This window comes from Mirounga leonina, unplaced genomic scaffold, assembly GCF_011800145.1.
Source record: "Mirounga leonina isolate KUSES-001 unplaced genomic scaffold, KU_Mleo_1.0 Mir_108, whole genome shotgun sequence".
NCBI classification, from domain to species: Eukaryota; Metazoa; Chordata; class Mammalia; order Carnivora; family Phocidae; genus Mirounga; species Mirounga leonina.
This window is the reverse complement of record NW_023270237.1, coordinates 3,598,019-3,621,432: the sequence shown is the minus strand read 5'-3', so window position 1 is coordinate 3,621,432 and position 23,414 is coordinate 3,598,019. Positions and strand designations below refer to the sequence as shown.

General features: G+C 38.4%; 1 protein-coding gene across 1 annotated transcript in view; it reads right to left on the bottom strand.

Annotated features, from left to right (window-relative positions):
- The window catches only part of LOC118019563 (ciliary-associated calcium-binding coiled-coil protein 1-like), a 130,889-nt gene that overhangs the window by 70,475 nt on the left and 37,000 nt on the right, over nt 1-23,414 (bottom strand). The window contains exon 5 of the mRNA XM_035018900.1: nt 22,285-22,357. Within this exon, the coding sequence (XP_034874791.1) occupies nt 22,285-22,357 (73 nt within the window). The remainder of the gene's footprint in view (nt 1-22,284; nt 22,358-23,414) is intronic.

Sequence of the window (23,414 nt, the reverse complement as noted above, 5' to 3'; positions counted from 1 at the left end):
GGGTCTGTTTCTATTTTTTGTGTGTCTCATAATTTTACTAAGTGGCAGACATTGTTATTAAAAAAAAAAACTGTTGATATAATCTGAAGTGTAGCATGAGTTTGTTTTACTCTACAGAGGAGGTTAATGGAACTACACATGGATACTCTTAAATCTACAAAAACCTGAGATAATTTGAAGCTGAAATTCAGTTTATGACAGGGCTGGTTTCCTCAAGTATGGTCCTTTGGAGTCCCAACATGCAACTTGTCAGACTTACTATGTTTTCCTCCAGTTTATGTTCTCCTAGCACCATGTGTCTACCAAACCATTTCCAAATGCCAGACTCACTTCTTTGACCCCCATTTTTTTTTTAACTTGTCTAGGTCCAATACTTTCAAACATTTAAGTCTTTAAAAAAAAAAACTTGTCCAGTTTTTCTAGTTGTTCTCAGGGGAAGCGTAGGGCCAAATTATAATTTGTCATTGTGGGATATGTCTGCTGTTATAGGAAATAGATCTCTTAATAGGTTAGACTCATTTTCAAGTTTGGGGTGAGGTAGAAATCTAATTTTTTGAATCAAACAAATGGCCCATTAGCCTGACTGGTTTTATTTTTTAAATTTTTTTATATTTATATTTATATTTATATCTATATTTATATTTATTTTTTTATTTTATTACGTTATGTTAATCACCATACATTACATCATTAGTTTTTGATGTAGTGTTCCATGATTAATTGTTTGCATATAACACCCAGTGCTCCATTCAGTACGTGCCCTCTTTAATACCCATCACCAGGCTAACCCATCCCCCCACCCCCCTCCTGACTGGTTTTAAATGCCACTTTTCTAAATACTTTTATATGTTACATACTAGAAACACACACATGAATTCTTTTAAAGATTTTATTTATTGGGCGCCTGGGTGGCTCAGCTGATTAAGCGACTGCCTTCGGCTCAGATCATGATCCTGGAGTCCCAACATCGAGTCCTGCATCGGGCTCCCTGCTCAGCAGGGAGTCTGCTTCTCCCTCTGACCCTCCCCCCTCTCATGTGCTCTCTCTCTCTCAATCTCTCATTCTCTCTTTCAAATAAATAAATAAATAAATAAAATCTTTAAAAAAAAGATTTTATTTATTTATTTGACAGAGAGACACAGCGCAAGAGGGAACACAAGCAGAGGGAGTGGAGGAGGGAGAAGCAGGCTACCCGCTGAGCAGGGAGCCTTATGCGGGGCTCCATCCCAGAACCCTGGGACCATGACCTGAGCCGAATGCGGACGCTTAATGACTGAGCCACTCAGGCGCCCCCACACACATGAATTTAACTCTAAATTTCATATTGGAGGAAAAAAAACTATCATATATGAACTATATAATCAACCAAATACTGATGATGATGATGATGATGATGATGAAGGAGGAGGAGGAAGAGAGAGGGGAGGAAGAGTAAGGGAGGAGGAGGAAGAGGAAAAGCCATTGCCATATCAGATACCAAAACAGTCTATAAAGCTATGGTAGTTAAAACAATATGGTATTCAGACAGGGATTGGCAAAAAGACCAGTGAGATCATTGGTCAAAGATGAGACAACTTGAGTGTTAATAAGAATAGTAATTAAAATAGATCAAAATTCAACAAATGTGTGCTATTAAATCAAAGTCTATATTAGTTTCCTATTCCTGCTATAGCAAATTACCACAAACTGAGTGGCTTAAAACAACACAGATTTATCTTACAGTTATGGATGTCAGAAGTTCTCAACTTAACATGTTGACAGGGCTGCATTCATCCTAGAGGCTCAAGAGGAAAATCTGTTTCCTTGCCTTATCCATCCCCTTAGAGGCCACCTTAATTCCTTTGCTCCTGGCTTCTTCCTCCATTTTTAAGGCTAGCAATAGCATCTTTTAAATTTCTCTCCCTGTCCCTGACTTTGACTCTCCTTTCTCCATTTTTCTTTTATAAGAAACCTTATGATTACATTGAGCCCACGTAGATAATTCAGGATAATCTCCCCATCTCAAATCCTTTAATTTAGTCATATCTGCAAAGTGCCTTTTGCCATGTAAGACTACATATTCAGAGGCTCCAGGAATTAGTATCCAAGCATCTTGAGGTGGTTGGGGGGATCATTCAGTCCACCACAGTCACTTTTGGAGGATACTAAAAATCCAACTTATTGTTTTGAAAACTATTAAAGAGAGGAGAACAATCCAGCACTTATCCTATCTTTTCTATATGAACTGTACCTCAGCTTAATCAAATAATTAAAGAGTGGAAGTTTCTATTCATAGAAGTATCCAGCTCACAAATGAAAAAAGAATGATGAAGTAGAATATCACCATTTTTTAACCCTTAATGAAATAATAGATCTAAGTAATGATGATCAGTGGTTGCTAACATCACAAAAAAGAAAACCGGACATTATTTGCCTTCTAATATAATTGTATAAAACCACCTAGGGGCGCCTGGGTGGCTCAGTCATTAAGCGTCTGCCTTCGGCTCAGGTCATGATCCCAGTGTCCTGGGATCGAGCCCCGCATTGGGCTCCCTGCTCAGCGGGAAGCCTGTTTCTCCTTCTCCCACTCCCCCTGCTTGTGTTCCCTCTCTCGCTATGTCTCTCTCTGTTGAAAAAATGAATAAAATCTTAAAAAAAAAAACCACCTATAAATTCTTCTTTCTAAGCATTTGAACTGAAATCTAGAAATATGGGAAGATAGAGAAATGTTAAAAATAGCACAGGAACACAATTGGCAAACTAGGCTGTGGAATATTCTATAGGATAGAATATGTGGATTTTTCACCAAACAAATTATAAGGAAATAAAAAAAAATACAAATAGTGAACCTATAAATTTAAAATGACATAAGAATCTAATTGCAACATGGATATTTTATTTGGGTGCTACTTCAAACAAACATACAAACACATGGATACATAAATAAAACACAAATACAGACAAGTTCTAAGATAATCAGAGGCTTTTGAACATTAGCTGTGTATGTGATGATATTAAAGAGTTACTTTAAATTCATTATATTTTAGAATCACATATTAAAATACTTAACCATTATGGCCATAAGATCGTAACTGTTGAAGCTAGGTAATGGATATATGAAGGTTAATATCCTATTCTTTCTATTTCATATTTGATTGAAATGTTCCACAATATATATATATTTTTAATTACTTGGTAAAGTGCCACAATAATCATGGCACTTTGTGATTATGCTGAGTTTACAGGCCAATTTGGAATGACATGATACCTTCATAAATTGAGTCTTCCCAACTGGGAACATGTTTTACTTTCCATTTACTCAGAATTAAAAACAATTATCTTTACTAAAACTACTTAATTTTTTTGTATTATCCTTGCATGTTTTTGTTAGGGTAATTTCTTTTTTTTTTTTTTTAAGATTTTATTTATTTATTCATGAGAGATAGAGAGAGAGAGAGAAGCAGAGGGAGAAGCAGGCTCCCAAGGAGCAGGGAGCCCGATGCGGGACTCGATCCCAGGACGCTGGGATCATGACCTGAGCCGAAGGCAGACGCTTAACCATCTGAGCCACCCAGGCACCCGTTAGGGTAATTTCTAAAAATTACATGGTTTTCATTATTATCAGTGTGATCCTTTTCTATTGGATTGTTACTAATATATAAAAAATATTATTTTCTTAATGATGGTTTCATATCATACCATCTGCAAACAATGAAAACTTTGTGTCTTGTTTTAATATTTTTCTTTTTCTTCTACTTTGGACTTCTTTTTGGTTTTATTACATTGGCTAGGAACTAAAAAGCAATGTTGGAGGGGGAGGAGCAAGATGGCAGAGGAGTAGGAGACCTGGATTTCGTCTGGTCCCAGGAATTCAGCTGGATAGGGATCAAACCATTCTGAACACCTACAAACTCAACGGGAGATCGAAGAAAAGAAAAGCAACAACTCTCAACAACTCTCAACCACTTTCTGGAAGGTAGGACGTGCGGAGAAGTGAATGCAGGGTGATATTCGGGAGGATAGACGGTGGGGGAGGGGGCCTCCATCAGCCACTTCTGGCAAGTGATAGAGCCCCAGAGCACAAAATCGGAACTTTTACAAGTCGGCTCTGCTGAGGGACGTCGCTCCAGTGGCTAAGCGGGGGGTGGAACCCTCATGGGACAGTGTGGTCTCAGGACCCTCAGGGTCACAGAAAGACCAGGGGGGCCTGAGTGCGGCAGAGCTCCTAGGTATTGGAGCGGGGAAGCCGGCTGCAGAGATGGAGGTGAGGCCCAGGCTCTCAGCTCGGGGTTGCCATAAACCATGATCTGCAGCACAGTCGGGCCACTGCTTCTGTAGCAGGGACCCAACAAGCGGCAGATCCGGGGAGACTCCCCTTCCTCCCTGGGGAGGAGCGGTGCGGGAGTGCACTGCAGGGATCTGCTGGGTTTGGAGACTCCACACCGGGTCGGGCGCCAGAGATAGAAATGCTCGGTCACAGGCCCGGTGAACATGGGGTGTGGCCAGAGACCGGCGAGACGGGAGTGATTGACTGCTTTTCTCTGGGGGCTCACTGAGGAGTGGGGCCCCGAGTTCTCGGCTCCTGTGGGGTGCAGATTGGGAGGCCGCCATTTTCACTCTCGTCCTCCAAAGCTGTATGGAAAGCTTGCAGGGAACAAAAGCTCCCGAGAGCAAACCCCAACAGATTACTTAGCCGGCAAGGGCGAGACAATTCCACCTCCAGCAAGGACAACTGAGAACCATGGCAACAGGCCCCGCCCCCAGATAATCAGCAAGAACAGCCAGTCAAGACCAAGTTTACTGATCAATGAGAATGGCTGAACTCCAGCGCTAGGGGAATACTGCACATAGAATTCATGGCTTCTTCCCCCCTGATTCTTCAGTCTTTCAAAGTTAATTTTTTTAATTTTCTTTTTCTTTTTTTTTTTTTGAATTTTTCTTTTTCCCTTTTTCAACCAACATCTTATCAATCCCTTTTTAAAATTTATTTTTTATTTTTCATTTTTAAAGTCATATTCTAACTCTTCATAGTAGTTAACCTTATTTTTGGTATATATATATATATATATATAAGTTGTTCTCTCTTTAAAATTTTGGGATACAGTTTCTTCTAACAGACCAAAATATACCCTAAATCTCTAGTGTATGGCCTTGTTCTAGTCTCCTGCCTGATCACATTCTTTCCCTTTTTTTTTTTTTTAAATACTCTTCTTTCTTTTTTCAACCAACTTCTTATCTTATCAATTCCTTTTATAATCTTTTATAATTTTCATCTTTACAGTCATACTGTCATACAGTACATTATTTTTGTACATATATAAGTTTTTCTTTCTTTAAAATTTGGGAGGCAGTTTCTTCTAACAGACAAAAATACACCCCAAATCTAGTGTGTGGCACTGATCTATGCACCAGCCTGATCATATTTGATCATATTCTGTTTTTTTGTTTTGTTTTGTTTTTGTTTGTTTTTAGCTTTTTCTTTTTTGTTTCTTTCCCTTTCTTTTCCCCCAGTTTCAGGTCTTTTCTGATTTGTTTAGAGTATATTTTCTGGGGATGTTGTTACCCTGTTAGCATTTTGTTCTCTCATTCATCTATTCTCCTCTGGACAAAATGACAAGATGGAAAAAATCACCTCAACAAAAAGAACAAGAGGCAGTACCGACTGCCAGGGACCTAGTCAATACAGACATTAGTATGATGTCAGAACTGGAGTTCAGATTGATGATTTTAAAGATACTAGCTGGGCTTGAAAAAAGCATGGAAGTTATTAGAGAATCCCTTTCTGGAGAAATAAAAGAACTAAAATCTAACCAAGTCGAAATCAAAAAGGCTATTAATGAGGTGCAATCAAAAATGGGGACTCTAACTGCTAGGATAAATGAGGCAGAAGAGAGAATTAGTGATATAAAAGACCAAATGATGGAAAATAAAGAAGCTGAGAAAAAGAGAGATAAACAACTACTGGATCACGAGGGCAGAATTCGAGAGATAAGCGATACCATAGGATGAAACAACATGAGAATAATTGGGATCCCAGAAGAAGAAGAAAGAGAGAGGGGCAGAAGGTATATTGGAGCAAATTATAGCAGAGAACTTCCCTAATCTGGGGAAGGAAACAGGCATCAAAATCCAGGAGGCACAGAGAACCGCTCTCAAAATCAATAAAAATAGGTCAACACCCCAACATCTAATAGTAAAACTTACGAGTCTCAGAGACAAAGAGAAAATCCTGAAAGCAGCTCGGGACAAGAAATCTGTAACCTATAATGATAGAAACATTAGATTGGCAACAGACCTATCCACAGAGACCTGGAAGGCCAGAAAGGACTGGCATGATCTATTCAGAACACTAAATGAGAAAAATATGCAGCCAAGAATACTATATCCAGTTAGGCTGTCACTGAAAATAGAAGGAGAGATAAAAAGCTTCCAGGACAAACAAAAACTAAAGGAATTTGCAAACTCAAAACCAGCCCTAGAAGCAATATTGAAAGTGGTCCTCTAAGCAAAGAGAGAGCCTAAAAGCAACATAGACCAGAAAGAAACACAGACAATATACGGTAACACTCACCTTACAGGCAATACAATGGCACTAAATTCCTATCTTTCAATAGTTACCCTGAATGTAAATGGGCTAAATGCGCCAATCAAAAGACACAGGCTATCAGATTGGATTAAAAAACAAGACCCATCGATATGCTGTCTGCAAGAGACTCATTTTAGATCCAAAGACACCCCCAGATTGAAAGTGGGGGGTGGAAAATGATTTACCATGCTAACGGACACCAAAAGAAAGCTGGGTGGCAATCCTTAAATCAGACAAATTAGATTTTAAAAGAAAGACTGTAATAAGAGATGAGGAAGGACACTATATCCTACGTAAAGGGTCTATCCAACAAGAAGATCTAACCATTGTAAATATCTATGTCCCTAACATGGGAGCAGCCAGTTATATAAGCCAATTAATAACAAAAGCAAAGAAACACATTGACAACAATACAATAATAGTGGTGGACTTTAAGACCCCCCTCACTGAAATGGACAGATCATCTAAGCAAAAGATCAACAAGGAAATAAAGACTTTAAATGACACACAGGACCAAATGGACTTCACAGATATATTCAGAACATTCCATCCCAAAGCAATAGAATACACATTCTTCTCTAGTGCCCATGGAACATTCTCCAGAAGAGATCACATCCTAGGTCATAAATCAGGTCTCAACCGGTACCAAAAGATTGGGATCATTCCCTGCCTATTTTCAGACCACAATGCTTTGAAACTAGAACTCAATCACAAGAGGAAAGTTGGAAAGAACTCAAATACATGGAGGCTAAAGAGCATCCTACTGAAGAATGAATGGGTCAACCAGGAAATTAAAGAAGAATTAAAAAAAGACATGGAAACCAATGAAAATGAAAACACAACTGTTCAAAATCTTTGGGATGCAGCAAAGGCAGTCCTAAGAGGAAAGTATATAGCAATACAAGCCTTTCTCAAGAAACAAGAAAGGTCTCAAGTACACAACCTAACCCTCCACCTAAAGGAGCTGGAGAAAGAACAGCAAATAAAGCCTAAACCCAGCAGGAGAAGAGAAATAATAAAGATCAGAGCAGAAATCAATGAACTAGAAACTAAAAGAACAGTAGAACAGATCAACGAAACTAGGAGCTGGTTCTTTGAAAGAATTAACAAGATTGATAAACCCCTGGCCAGACTTATCAAAAAGAGAAGAGAAATGACCCAAATCAACAAAATCATGAATGAAAGAGGAGAGATCACAACCAACACCAAAGAAATACAAACAATTCTAAGAACATATTATGAGCAACTCTATGCCAGCAAATCAGATAACCTGGAAGAAATGGATGCATTCCTAGAGAAGTATCAATTACCAAAACTGAACCAGGAAGAAATAGAAAACCTGAACAAACCTATAACCACTAAGGAAATTGAAGCAGTAATCAAAAATCTCCCAACAAACAAAAGCCCAGGGCCAGATGGCTTCCCAGGGGAATTCTTACAAACATTTAAAGAATTACAACCTATTCTTCTGAAACTGTTCCAAAAAATAGAAATGGAAGGGCAACTTCCAAACTCGTTTTATGAGTCCACCATTACCTTGATCCCCAAACCAGACAAAGACCCCATCAAAAAGGGAAACCCTTTCTGGAGACCAATATCCTTGATGAACATGGATGCAAAAATTCTCACCAAAATACTAGCCAATAGGACCCAACAGTACATTAAAAGGATTATTCACCACGACCAAGTGGGATTTATTCCTGGGCCACAAGATTGGTTCAACATCCACAAATCAATCAATGTGATACAATACATTAACAAAAGAAAGAACAAGAATCATATGATCCTCTCAATAGATGCAAAAAAGCATTTGACAAAGTATAGTATCCTTTCCTGATCAAAACTCTTCAGAGTATAGGGATAGAGGATACATACCTTAAGATCATAAAAGCCGTCTATGAAAAACCCACAGTGAATATCATTCTCAATGGGGAAAAACTGAGAGCTTTCCCCCTAAGGTCAGGAATGTGGCAGGGATGTCCACTATCACCACTGCTATTCAACATAGTATTAGAAGTCCTAGCCACAGCAACCAGACAACAAAAAGAAATAAAAGGCATCTGAATTGGCAAAGAAGTCAAACTCTCACTCTTTGCAGATGATATGATACTTTATGTGGAAAACCCAAAAGACTCCACCCCAAAACTGCTAGAACTCATACAGGAACTCAGCAAAGTGGCAGGATATAAAATTGATGCACAGAAATCAGTGGCATTCCTATACACCAACAACAAGACAGAAGAAAGAGAAATTAAGGAGTCAATCCATTTACAATTGCAGCCAAAGCCATATGATACCTAGGAATACATCTAACCAAAGAGGCAAAGAATCTATACTCAGAAAACTATAAAATACTCATGAAAGAAATTGAGGAAGACACAAAGAAATGGAAAAATGTTCCATGCTCAGGGATTGGAAGAACAAATATTGTGAAGATGACAATGCTACCTAGAGCAATCTACACATTCAATGCACTCCCCATCAAAATACCATCCACTTTTTTCAAAGAAATGGAAAAATAATCCTAAAATTTGTTTGGAACCAGAAAAGACCCTGAATAGCCAGAGGAATGTTGAAAAAAAAAAAAAGCAAAGCTGGCGGCATCACAATTCCGGACTTCCAGCTCTATTACAAAGCTGTCATCATCAAGACAGTATGGTACTGGCACAAAAACAGACACATAGGTCAATGGAACAGAATAGAGAGCCCAGAAATGGACCCTCAACTCTATGGTCAACTAATCTTCGACAAAGCAGGGAAGAATGTTCAAAGGAAAAAAGACAGTCTCTTCAACAAATGGTGTTGGGAAAATTGGACAGCCACATGCAGAAGAATGAAACTGGACCATTTCCTTACACTGCACACAAAAGTAGACTCAAATGGTTGAAAGACCTCAATGTGAGACAGGAGTCCATCAAAATCCTAAAGGAGAACACAGGCAGCAAGCTCTTTGACCTCAGCCACAGCAACTTCTTCCTAGAAACATCACCAAAGGCAAGGGAAGCAAGGGCAAAAATGAACTATGGGGACTTCATAAAGATAAAAAGCTTTTGCACAGCAAAAGAAACAGTCAACAAAACCAAAAGACAGCTGACAGAATGGGAGAAGGTATTTGCAAATGACTTATCAGATAAAGGGCTAGTATCTAAAATCTATAAAGAACTTACTAAACTCAACACCTGCAGAACAAATGATCCAATCAAGAAATGGGCAGAAGACATGAACAGACATTTTTCCAAAGAAGACATCCAAATGGCCAACAGACACATGAAAAAGTGCTCAACATTGCTCCGCATCAGGGAAATCCAAATCAAAACCTCAATGAGATATCACCTCACACCAGTCAGAATGGCTAAAATTAACAAGTCAGGAAACGACAGATGTTGGCAGGGATGTGGAGAGTGCAGCCACTCTGGAAAAGAGTATGGAGGTTCCTTAAAAAGTTGAAAATAGAGCTACCCTATGATCCAGCAATTGCACTACTGGGTATTTACCCCAAAGATGCAAATGTAGGGATCCAAAGTGGTACATGCACCCGATGTTTATAGCAGCAATGTCCACAATAGCCAAACTGTGGAAAGAGCCAAGATGTCCATCAACAGATGAATGGATAAAGAAGAGGTGGTATATATATACAATGGAATATTATGCAGCCATCAAAAGGAATGAAATCTTGTCATTTGCAACGACGTGGATGGAACTGGAGGGTGTTATGCTGAGTGAAATAAGTCAATCAGAGAAACACATGTATCATATGACCTCACTGATATGAGGAATTCTTAATCTCAGGAAACAAACTGAGGGTTGCTGGAGTGGTGGGGAGTGGGAGGGATGGGGTGGCTGGGTGATAGACATTGGGGTGGGTATGTGCTATGGTGAGCACTGTGAATTATGTAGGCCTGTTGAATCACAGATCTGTACCTATGAAACAAATAGTATATTATATGTAAAAAAAAAAAAAGAAGATAGTAGGAGGGGAAGAATGAAGGGTGGGGGAATCGTAGGGGGAGAGGAACCATGAGATACCATGGACTCTGAGAAACAAACTGAGGGTTCTAGAGAGGAGGTGGTTGGGTTAATGGGTTAGCCTGGTGATGGGTATTAAAGAGGGCATGTATTGAATGGAGCACTGGATGTTATACACAAACAATGAATCATGGAACACTACATCAAAAACTAATGATGTAATGTATGGTTATTAACATAACATAATAATAATAAAAAAATAAAAATAAAAAGCAATGTTGGTAATAATAATCAGCTTTGTCTTATTCTTTATGGGTATTTTAATATCTTCATTAGATATTTTTAGAGAGTTTCTTTTCTCAGTTAAGAATATAATTATAAATTACTGGGGCCCCTGAGTGGCTCAGTCTTTAGGGATCTGCCTTTGGCTCGGGTCATGATCCCAGGGTCCTGGAATCGAGCCCGCATCAGGCTGCCTGCTCAGTGGGGAGCCTGCTTCTCCCTTTCCCATTCCCCCCCTGCTTGTGTTCCCTCTCGCTGTGTCTCTCTCTATCAAATAAATAAAAAATCTTAAAAAAAAAAGAATATAATTATATTTACTGATTAACTGAAGGTTTTTTTTTAAATGAAAAATGGGTGTCTAATTTTATCAAATACTTTACCATATCTATTGAGATGGTCACTTGGGTTTTTTCCCCTGAAGCTGATAATGTACTGAATTGCATTAATAAATATCTCACTGTTAAACCACCCTTCCACATATGGAATAAATCCTATTTGAACATCTAATCTTCTGCTATATTTCACTTGTATATTTCACTTGTTGTATCTATTTTCATACCTGATATTGCCCTAGCTTTGCATTACTCTTTTTCACTTTTGGTTATAAATCATTACCAATTCATAGAATAAGTTGAAAGCATTCTCAGAATTATACTAACATCAAAGAATGAGTTGAAAGCTCATCAACTCCTTCTATCCTCTATCATAATTTTTATATAAAAGGGAATTATCTACTTTAGAAATGTTGGTGAAACTAGCCTGTAAAATCTTCGAGATCTGAAGCCATTTTTTACATTTGGATTTTTCAATGTCTTATATAATTATCTCTCTATTAAGATTTTCTACATCCCCTCAAGTAAATATTGGTAATTTACAGTTCCAAGTATGTTTTTTTCTAGATTTTCAACATAATATACCTGATACTTTATTAAAAGCTTTCAAATCTTAGTTTAAATTTCCATGATCTCTATTAGTTCCTTTTTCAAGAATACAATAAACTTTCAAACTTTCTTGAGAATATTAATCAGACTTAAAGTCTTCTACATTTGCTCTATCAACTCTGTTCTTTAGCTATTCATTGCTTGTTAATAGAGTTTCATATCTATCTGTGATTTTATTTTCCTCAACTGCTTGGTGATTTTGGGCTGCCTGGAGATGTTTGTTTGCCAAAGCTTGCCACCAGAGACTATAGGATATAATAGGGGTAGTTAGATGTGCCAGTACCTTATACTCAGAGTATATTTGTCATTTCTTCTGGAAACGTCAGAACTCTCTCCTCTTTGGTGTCAATGTCCATACTAGTTTCTTTAGTTTGGGAGCAAATACTATGGAATCCCTGTGCTCTGCACAAGCAGCAGAGGATGATGGGGCTGAGTGGTGCATTTGCTCTGAAAGCAGTCCCCTACATGCTTTTTTCCTTCTAAAGCTTTCTCCCACTTCTGTATCAGTCAGGGATGCCTACGGAAACTTCATTTACTCTGTAGCATCTTCTTTGTATGTATGAGGCTGTGGTTTCATGTAAACAGCAATCTGTAATTTTACATGTCATAAAATTTTTATCCATAGATTTATGGATTTTTGAAATTTTTGGCCTCTCATGGAATTTTGGATGGAAGAGTCACACATGTCCGCTTAGTTCACTCTTTTGATAAAGTCACTCTTCCCTTTTGCAAAGGCTCTTTCTATTTCTTTTGGGGATCTATTCATCCTCTGTCACCCATTCAATATGGCCTCCTTGGATCTTCTAGTAGCATTACTCCACTCCTCAGGCCACGGTGATTAATCGAGAGTGGACACATGGCAGAAGCATAGCCAATAATGTCAACAATGTGAGGAGGAATGTCCCTTTCTCTTGGAGTTGCTAAACTGGAGCTGCCTCTGTCATGTCTCCCACCAGTTGGGGGAAGGACTGTGTGCAGTAGAGGGCAATGAGACCAAAACAAAAGAATCAGGGAAAAGAGAAGAAAAAGGTCTAAAAGAGATGAGAATTGTGATATATGCATGCATACATACACACATTCACATGTTCACATTGTTTGACTACTTAGAGCCAGTTAAACTTAGTCAGGCTCACTTTCTATTTACCAGTTCGTGATCAAATAATATACCCTTCCATTTTTTTTTAAATTGTTTGAACTATTTTGAGAGGGATTTCTTTCATGGCACCAAAAGAAATTACAGTACACTGCCTAACTCATTCACAACCATTAGATTTGTTCTTAGAAACCTCTATAAGCCTTAAACCTACAGGTTAGATGTTTCTCTTTGTCTTCTATTTGTTCCCATAGGATCATAACACTTTGGGTCCTATACTATAATTAATTAATTAATTATATATTTTAATTTTATTATGTTATGTTAGTCACCATACAATACATCATTGGTTTTTGATGTGGTGATCCACGATCCATTGTTTTCATATAACACCCAGTGCTCCATGCAGTACATGCCCTCCTTAATACCCGTCACTGGGCTAACCAATCCCCCCTCCCCCCTCCCCTCTAAAACCCTGTTTGTTTCTCAGAGTCCATAGTCTCTCGTGGTTCATCTCTCCCTCCAATTCCCCCCCCCCATTTTTCCTTTCCTTCTCCTAATGTCCTCCATGCTATTCCTTATGTTCCACAAATAAGTGAAACCATATGATAATTGACTTTCTCTGCTTGACTTATTTCACTTAGCATAATCTCTTCCAGTCCCATCCATGTTGATGTAAAAGTTGGGTATTCATCCTTTCTGATGGCTGAGTAATATTCCATTGTATATATGGACCGCATCTTCTTTATCCATTCATCTGTTGAAGGGCATCTCGGCTCTTTCCACAGTTTGGCTATTGCGAACATTGCTGCTATGAACATTGGGGTGCATATGGCCCTTCTTTTCACTACATCTGTGTCTTTGGGGTAAATACCCAGGAGTGCAATTGCTGGGTCATAGGGTAGCTCTATTTTAAAATTTTTGAGGAACCTCCACACTGTTTTCCAAAGTGGCTGTACCAGCTTGCATTCCCACCAACAGTGTAAGAGGGTTCCCCTTTCTCCACAACCTCTCCAACATTTGTTGTTTCTTTCCCTGTCCATTTTGGCCATTCTAACTGGTGTAAGGTGGTATCTCAATGTGGTTTTGGTTTGGATTTCCCTGATGGCTAATGATGACGAACATTTTTTCATGTGTCTGTTAGCCATTTGTATGTCTTCTTCAGAGAAGTGTCTTTTCATATCTTTTGCCCACTTTTTGACTTGATTATTTGTTTTTTCGGTGTTGAGTTTGAGAAGTTCTCTCTAGATCTTGGATACCAGCCCTTTATCTGTAGTGTCATTTGCAAATATCTTCTCCCATTCTGTGGGTTGCCTCTTTGTTTTGTTGACTGTTTCCTTTGCTGTGCAGAAGCTTTTTATCTTGATGAAGTCCCAAAAGTTCATTTTTGCTTTTGTTTCACTAGCTTTTGGAGATGTATCTTGAAAGACGTTGCTGTGGGCGATGTCAAAGAGGTTACTGCCTATGTTCTCCTCTAGGATTTGGATGGATTCCTGTCTTACATTGAGGTCTTTCATCCACTTTGAGTTTGGTGAATGGTGAATGGTGTTAGAGAATGGTCCAGTTTCATTCTTCTGCATGTGGCTGTCCAATTTTCCCAGCACCATTTATTGAAGAGACTGTCTTTTTTCCATTGCATGTTTTTTCCTGCTTTGCCGAAGATTATTTGACCATAGAGTTGAGGGTCCACATCTGGGCTCTCTGTTCTGTTCCATTGGTCTATATGTCTGTTTTTGTGCCAGTACCATGCTGTCTTGGTGATCACAGCTTTGTAATATAGCTTGAAATCCAGCAATGTGATGCCCCCAGCTTTGTTTTTCTTTTTCAACACTTCCTTGGTGATTCAGGGTCTTTTCTGATTCCATACAAATTTTAGGATTGTTTGTTCCAGCACTTTGAAAAATGTCATTGGAATTTTGATTGGGATGGCATTGTAGGTATAGATTGCTCTGGGTAGCATAGACATTTTAACAATGTTTATTCTTCCGATCCATGAGCATGGAAGATTTTTCCATCTTTTTGTGTCTTCAATTTCTTTCATGAGTGTTTTGTAGTTCCTAGAGTATAGATCCTTTACCTCTTTGGTTAGGTTTATCCCAAGGTATCTTATGGTTTTTGGTGCTATTGTAAATGGAATCATTTCTCTAATTTCTCTTTCTACAGTTGCATTGTTAGTGTATAAGAAAGCAACTGATTTCTGTGCATTGATTTTGTATCCTGCCACATTACTGAATTGCTGTATGAGTTCTTAGTAATTTGGGGGTGGAGTCTTTTGGGTTTTCCACATAAAGTATCATGTCATCTGCGAAAAGAGAGAGTTTGACTTCTTCTTTGCCAATTTGAATATGTTTTATTTCTTTTTGTTGTCTGATTGCTGTTGCTAGGACTTCTAGTACTATGTTGAACAATAGTGGCGAGAGTGGGCATCCTTGACGTGTTCCTGATCTTAAGGGAAAGGCTTTCAGCTTTTCCCCACTGAGGATGATATTCGCTGTGTGTTTTTCATAGATGGATTTTATGAACTTGAGGAATGTTCCCTCTATCCCTATACTCTGGAGAGTTTTAATCAGGAAAGGATGTTGTATTTTGTCAAATGCTTTTTCTGCATCAATTGAGAGGACCATATGGCTCTTCTCCCTCCTCTTATTAATGTGTTCTATCACATTGATTGATTTGCGAATGTTGAACCACCCTTGCATCCCGGGGATAAATCCCACTTAGTCGTGGTGGATGATCCTTTTAATGGATTGTTGGATCCTATTAGCTAGGATTTTGTTGAGGGTTTTGGAATCCATATTCATCAGGGATATCTGTCTGACATTCTCCTTTTTGATGGGGTCTTTGCCTGGTTTGGGGATTAAGGTAATGCTGGCCTCATAGAATGAGTTTGGAAGTTTTCCTTCTGTTTCTATTTTTTGAAACAGCTTCAGTAGAATAGGTATTATTTCTTCTTTGAATGTTTATAGAATTCCCCAGGGAATCCATCAGGCCCTAGACTCTTGTTTTTTGGGAGGTTTTTGATCACTGCTTCAATCTCATTACTGGTTATTGGCCTATTCAGGTTGTCAATTTCTTCCTGTTTCAGTCTTGGCAGCTTATAGGTTTCCAGGAAGGCCTCCATTTCATCCAGATTGTTCAGTTTATTGGCATATAGTTGTTGATAATAATTTCTAATAATTGTTTCTATTTCCTTGGTGTTAGTCATGATCTCTCCCCTTTCATTCATAATTTTATTAATTTGGATCCTTTCTCTTTTCTTTTGGGTAAGTCTGGCCAGTGGTTTATCAATCTTATTAATTCTTTCAAAGAATCAACTTCTAGTTTCGTTGATCTGATCTACTGTGTTTCTGGTTTCTAATTCATTGATTTCTGCTCTAATTTTAATTATTTCTCCTCTAATACATGGCTTAGGCATCGTTTGTTGCTTTTTCTCTAGTTCTTTAAGGTGTAGAGTTAGTTGGTGAATTCAGGGTTTTTCTGTTTTTTTGAGTGAGGCTTGGATGGCTATGTATTTCCTCCTTAGGACCGCCTTTGCAGTATCCCATAGGTTTTGGACCAATGTGTTTTCATTCTCATTGATTTCCATGAATTGTCTAAGTTCTTCTTTGATTTCCTGGTTGACCCAAACATTCTTAAGCAGAGTGGTCTTTAGCTTCCAAGTGTTTGAATTTCTGCCAAATTTTTTCTTGTGATTGAGTTCCAGTTTTAGAGCATTGTGGTCTGAGAATATGCAGGGGATAATCTCAACCTCTTGGTATCGGTTGAGACCTGATTTGTGACCCAGTATGTCGTCTATTCTGGAGAAAGTTCCATGTGCGCTCGGGAAGAATGAGTATTCTGTTATTTTAGGGTGGAATGTTCTGTAAATATCTCTGAGGTCCATCTGGTCCAATGTATCACTCAAAGCTCTTGTTTCCTTGTTGATTTTCTGCTTAGATGATCTGTCCATTGCTGAGAGTGGAGTATTGAGGTCTCCTACAATTAATGTATTGTTATCAATATGACTCTTTATTTTGGTTAACAGTTGGCTTATGTAGATGGCTGCTCCTATGTTGGGGGCATAGATATTTACAATTGTTAGATCTTCTTGTTGGATAGACCCTTTAAGAATTATATAGTGTCCTTCTGTGTCTCTTATTACAGACTTTAGTTTAAAATCTAATTTGTCTGATATAAGAATTGCTACCCCAGCTTTCTTTTGAGGTCCGCTGGCATGGAAGATGGATCGCCATCCCTTCACTTTCAGTCTGGATGTATTTTTAGGTTCAAAATGAGTCTCTTGTAGACAGCATATGGATGGGTCCTGTCTTTTTATCCAATCTGCAATGCTGTGCTGTTTTATGGGAGCGTTTAGGCCATTCACGTTGAGAGTGATTATTGAAAGATATGAATTAATTGTCATCATGTTGCCTGTGAAGACATTGTTTTTATAGATTGTCCCTGTAAATTTCTGTTGTATATCACTCTTGGGAGTCTTTCTCCTTTTATAGAACCCCCTTTAATATTTCTTGCAGGGCTGGCTTAGTGGTCACATATTCTTTGTTTCTGCTGGTTGTGGAAGTTCTGCATCTCTCCATCCATTCTAAATGACAGCCTTGCCAGATAAAGTATTCTTGGCTGCATGTTCTTCTCATTTAGTACCCTGAATATGTCTTGCCAGGCCTTTCTGGCTTGCCAGGTCTCTGTGGATAGGTCTGACGTTATTCTGATCTTCCTCCCTCTGTATGTAAGGAATCTCTTCCCCCTAAGTGCCCTTAAGATGGTTTCCTTGGTTCTAAGATTGCAAGTTTTACTATTACATGCCGGGGTGTTGGCCTGTTTTCCTTGATCTTAGGAGGGGTCCTCTCTGCCTCTAGGACTCAAATGTTTGTTTCATTCCCCAGATTAGGGAAGTTCTCAGCTACGATTTGCTCAAATACATCTTCTAGTCCTCTCTCTCTCTCCACTCCCTCCGGGATTCCAATTATTCTGACATTGGAATGCTTCATGATGTCACTTATTTCTCTGATTCTATTTTCATGGATTCTGAATTGTTTTTCCTGGCCTCCTCTCTTCCCTTTTTATCTATTATATTGTCTTCCAGTCACTTATTCGCTCTTCTGCCTCAGTTACCCTAGCTGTTAGATTATCTAGATTGGATTGGATCTCATTGATAGCATTTTTAAGTTCTGTCAATTCACCTTTTATTTCTGCCCTTAGAGACTCTATGTTTCCATTAATTGATTTCTCCATTCTAGCCATTGTCTTCACAATTGCTAGTCTGAATTCCATCTCCGACATCTTGGTTATATCTGTATCCATTTGTAAATCTGCAGCATAAGTCATAATCTCTGAGTCTTTTCTATTTTGGGGGCTCTTCCTCCTAGTCATTCTGTTGATGGGTGTTTGAGGGAATGTATAGAGTCCAAATTATTGACCAGAACCCAAGCAAGATGCACCTGTTTTCTTGGGACCTTAGGGTTGCTGGCCTCTTGTTTTCCCAGCCTGTCTTCTGTGGGAGGGGCCTGCCACACTGTTACTCAGGCAACCCTGTTTGGGCGGAGTTGCCCTGCCCCCCCGTGGCGGGGGATGGGTTCAGCGGGAATGAGTCTTTGGGGCTTTTGTTCTCTGGCGGCTTTCCCTGGCGGCTTTCCGCGTCTCTTTCGTGAGTCAGAGCAGAAGAGACCATTTCCAACCCTCTGCCTCAGAGCAGAGAGACCGCAGTCTGTTCTTCAGTGAGCTCTCCAGGCCACACCATCTCCGTTTCTGTCCGTGCTGCTATAAACTGCAGCGTCCTGGGTTGTGTGCCCCTCCGCAGTGCCCCCACTCCTGCCTCCAGGTCAGGCCACGTCTCTGCCCTTCATGCTTCTAAAACCGCCAGCCGCTCACAGTTTGTGTGCGTTGGACCCTGCCGCTCTGGGTTTCTGCCCTGGGGGCTGCCCTAGAGTCCTTTCCCCACCGCTACCAGTCTGCGAGTTTGTGCCCCTACTGCAGTGTGCTAGGCTGTCGCTCACCAGCAGTGTAGGATCCCCACTGTGAGGCACCCTCCCACTGCCATTTATCCTCTGATATCTGCCCACAGACTCACGGCTCCCTGCCTCCTACCTCAAAACCAACCACCTGCAATATTCTGTTTGTAGAGATCCAGATCTTCTTACATCTCAGGCTGGTTTCGTGGATGCTCAGAGTGGTCTGGTAGATATCGAGCTCAATTCTGGGGACCAGTTGAAATAGGGTCCCCTACTCCTCCGCCATCTTTCCCCCCTCCTATAATTAATTATTTAATCACCTTTCTCCTCTCATTAGACAGTCAACTCCTTGAGGACAAGAATTGTTGCTTATCATTGTGTGTCCTTGGAAGTTAACAAAACCTACAATGTAATAGGGACCTGGTAACGTATGTTGAATGAATAAACAAATAATTTTATAGTTGCATCATCTCATTTTAACAGATGCCTGGTGGTAGATACCTGACTAGAACCATGACTTTGGGTATCTGCTATGAGTTTTTGGTCATCACCATTGCTAATATCTGATAGTGTTCTTTGTGTGCAATTATTAAATGTTTTGTGTAGTTTTTAGGTAATAAAAGCAAAGAACATAGCAGTTTCCAGGTTTCTTTCCGGGTGTGGCCTTAGGTCAAGGAGAAGATACATATCCCCAAAGGAGAATCTGATTACCTTACAATTCTTGTGTCAGAGGATCTGTGGGCTAATTGCATTATCAAAACAAGACTTGGAGAACTCCTGGCTTAAGTGACTAAAAGGGAGTCCTCACCTCTTTAGTTAGTTAGTTCGTTTCCATCTTATTTATTTATATTTAAATTTTAGTTAACACCGTGCAATATTGGTTTCAGGAGTAGAATTCAGTGGCTCATCTCTGTAAATAGTGAGTGAAACTCATATACTTCATCCTCTCAGGAGGCTACAACCAAGGGAATTTGCTGCTTCCATTCTGTCATTATCCTAGTTCATTGTGGTTGTTTACTGCCTTTCAACATATATGATCTGTGAACCACTGAATGAACTACAAAACATGTCATTTACAGAACTGTATCTATAGAAATATTTCTAGATTATGAAGCATCTCAAGTCAAGAATAATGATTTACTGAAAATGTGCCTCTATGATCTAAGCATAACATGAAATTTCTTGGAAAAGGTGAGTAGAGATAGCCAGAAATGATCGCTAAATTAAAAAACAAACAAATAAACCAACAATTCTTTTAACTAAAACCCAAGAAAAGTATGAGTATGGTTTATTTATATTCTTTTCATAATAGAAATTAATATTTAGTAATTATCCTTAGAGGGGATTTATGTGTTTTGTTATAATCGCCTATCCACAATTAAGGAAGAAACTAAATTTTGTCAGTGTTCTTTAATTTGGACACTAGCCTGAGACTTAAACTTGGAACATTTATGCAATTGTTGTGTGGACCTTATTTGGTCCCAGAGCACTGAGGTCAGCATGAATAATCATATTAGGGGGGCAGACCTCTGCCTCGTCTATGAAAGGTTGTTAATTAAAAAACATATTTGCACCAAGGGTTATCAGACACTGCTACAATGCCATTAAATATTGTAGTATAATATCTGCTTTGGTTAATCCTTTAAAATACCATGAGTGGTCTAATTCTTGAAGACCCAATATCCCTTCATTAAAGATTTTTTTCTTTTTATAGCTCTGGTCAGCTTGGAGAAAATACAAAAGACAAAGTAAAATAAAGACGCCAATCCCAGTCTACTTTCTCCATTTTATCTTTCCATAAGCATAAATGTCACCTAAATATATCCTTACAACAAAGAAGAAAGGCACAATTGTGCAACTAACAAAGGGAAAAGGGAGTTCTTTATGAAATTTTTTCTTGATGATTCTAAATATCTGCTTATGCTGCTGTTGAAGTCATTATCATTTTCCCAAAGTTTTGCTGAATAGATGAGATAGGATTGTATCTATACTGATCTTTATTGCAACACTGTTGCACACTACATGATGTAATTCTCCAATGGAAATGTTTTCAGTAAAACTGTCAAGTGACATCTAATTTAAAATATAGTATGAGGAGACCACAAAGAAGAAATTTTAAGGAAAGTCAAAAGCAAAAAGGGCTCCTTGTTTTCCTTCAATTCACTTAAAAGGCCAGCATTAGAACAAGTACCCACATGGAGGATGAGTAACAGTGACTGAGATGTTTATGAAGTAAGCATTTTATAAACTCCAGAATAACAACACTCTGGCAGACAGAAAGTTGGCACACTCCACCTGGTACTTAATATCAGAAAATTATAAAGCTCACATAAATATACCCTTATTCACTGTTTGTGACCATAGCAAGTCCTGTCTGATACTTCTGGGCAACATAGCCTCCTCCAGTAGTTGAGAACCTGAGGAGCACTTTTTATGGCATCTTTAGTGTCCTTAAGATGTTTTCTTTTTCTTTTTTTTTTTTTTTTAAGATTTTATTTATTTATTTGAGAGAGAGAGAATGAGAGAGAGCACATAAGAGCGGGGAGGGTCAGAGGGAGAAGCAGGCTCCTCGCCGAGCAGGGAGCCCGATGCGGGACTCGATCCAGGGACTCCAGGATCATGACCTGAGCTGAAGGCAGTCGCTTAACCAACTGAGCCACCCAGGCACCCTGATGTTTTCTTACCCAGGATTAATTTATAGCAATTATGAATATGTAATTAATATGTAAAGCTCTTCCAAGGTATCTTCAGGTAGATCATTTTTTGCAGAAATGTTATTGTATTCAACGTCACTGAATCACATTGTATTAATTGAGGGGCCACTATGGTGCAGTATACTCTATGCTTTGGTAGAAAAACAGTACCTCATCCTTGCCTTCAAGGAAATTACAGTTGAATTGTGTTGACTATATTAATCCACAAAAAATAATTAGAAAACCATATAGGATAGTGCATAGTTATGTGCTTATTGGTGTAGTAAGAGTAGCCAGTATTCACCAGAAAGAGATCAACTAGAATAAAATAACAGAATGTGATTAAAGACTTTGTCTAAACCCTTCCTTTGAGATGCTGTGAATTAAGGAAGGTTTGCTTCACTGAGGAAGTGGGATTTGAATTAGACCTTAAAAAATGAGTAGATTGGAAAAAAAATGTGAAATTAGAAGAGATTTAACTGAATTAATTTATCTCACTTTTCCCAATTTTCTTTGTATGAAGACATACATAACCCATTCAATTTTGCTTTGTCAAATAATCCATAAATACATAAAGTATATGTGATTAACAGTGCTTTTAATGCCAAAAGACAGCTTATTTTCTTAATCCAAAGCTCACTTTATGTAATTATTCTTTTTGCAAACTAGTAGTTGGTTATATTAACACTTGAGTAATCTTGACAAGAAGTTGCTTTAAGCAGTTAAAGATCCAGATGCTGATCAGCATGCATTAAGTGATTCAGCTTAATTGGTTCCATCTAGATAAATTACTTACCTCAGTTCCTATCACAATTTCTTCCCTGGTAGAGTAGAATAGAAACTCATATAGCTTGTAGTGTTGAAATAAGCTGAAATACAAAATAAATGTGCAACTCTGATAAGTTTATTTTAGGAAAGAAAACAAATGAATAAGAGTATTTATTAAAGGAAAGTTGTTCATAGTGACCAAGCGAAAGACATTAAACACTAATATAGAGTTAGCTACCTCTTTTATTCCAAATGAATTGTCCAGAAATGGTGAGAAACTAATGATTTACTTTTTTGAGACATTGACAGTATAACACAGTACCTAATATAAGATCGGTAAATTAATCTGTGATGAGTGGATAGGTTTGGGAAAAGGAAGCAATTAGATTGCATCATGACTTGTTTTGGTTGACAATGAAGTAATGCACTGCCTCTAAATAACACCAAATTTCACATTTCATGTTTTGCTTCAAACTGGAGTCAATTTCCCCTGGAATGAATGGCACCGAATTCTATAATCTACTTCCATATCAATTACTTCTCATGTTCTCAAACTGTTTCAAGATTAAATTAATCTCTGATAACACCTGAAAATGCTGCAACATGAATTGAAATCCATTTAGAAGTTGTCTGGTTTTCTTGTAGAATATTTGATCACATGTCAAAGAGAGGAATTAATTTAAGAAAGATAATTTCTTCAGTTTCTACCCAAAGACTAGGTGGTCAGTGTATAAAAACTGTGATGAGCTAAAGGATACGAGTCTTAAAACAAGTTTTTCTAGTAAGTTTAAAGATCTCAGCGATGTATTATTGAGAGTTAAAAATTTACTGAAGGGCTGATTTCTAATATCCTGTTTGTGATATTTGAATTTTTCTAATTCTCTTCCTGCTGGTTGGGAAAATTAATAGACTCATAATACAGCAAAATGCCCAAGAACAAAAAAATTGTCTTAGTGGTTTCTCTTTCACTCTGATGCCTTTTGCTATTTAAGAAAATTGATTTTAATGTAACTGAGAAATTAACATTGCAAAATGTAGCTACAGAGCATGTATAATAATGGCTTCTCCTGAATGCTGTAATGGATCAAAGTTTCAATTCATTTGAAATCAATGAAGAAATCCTCAGGCAGATGGGTCTCTCTGTTATATCAGCAGTTG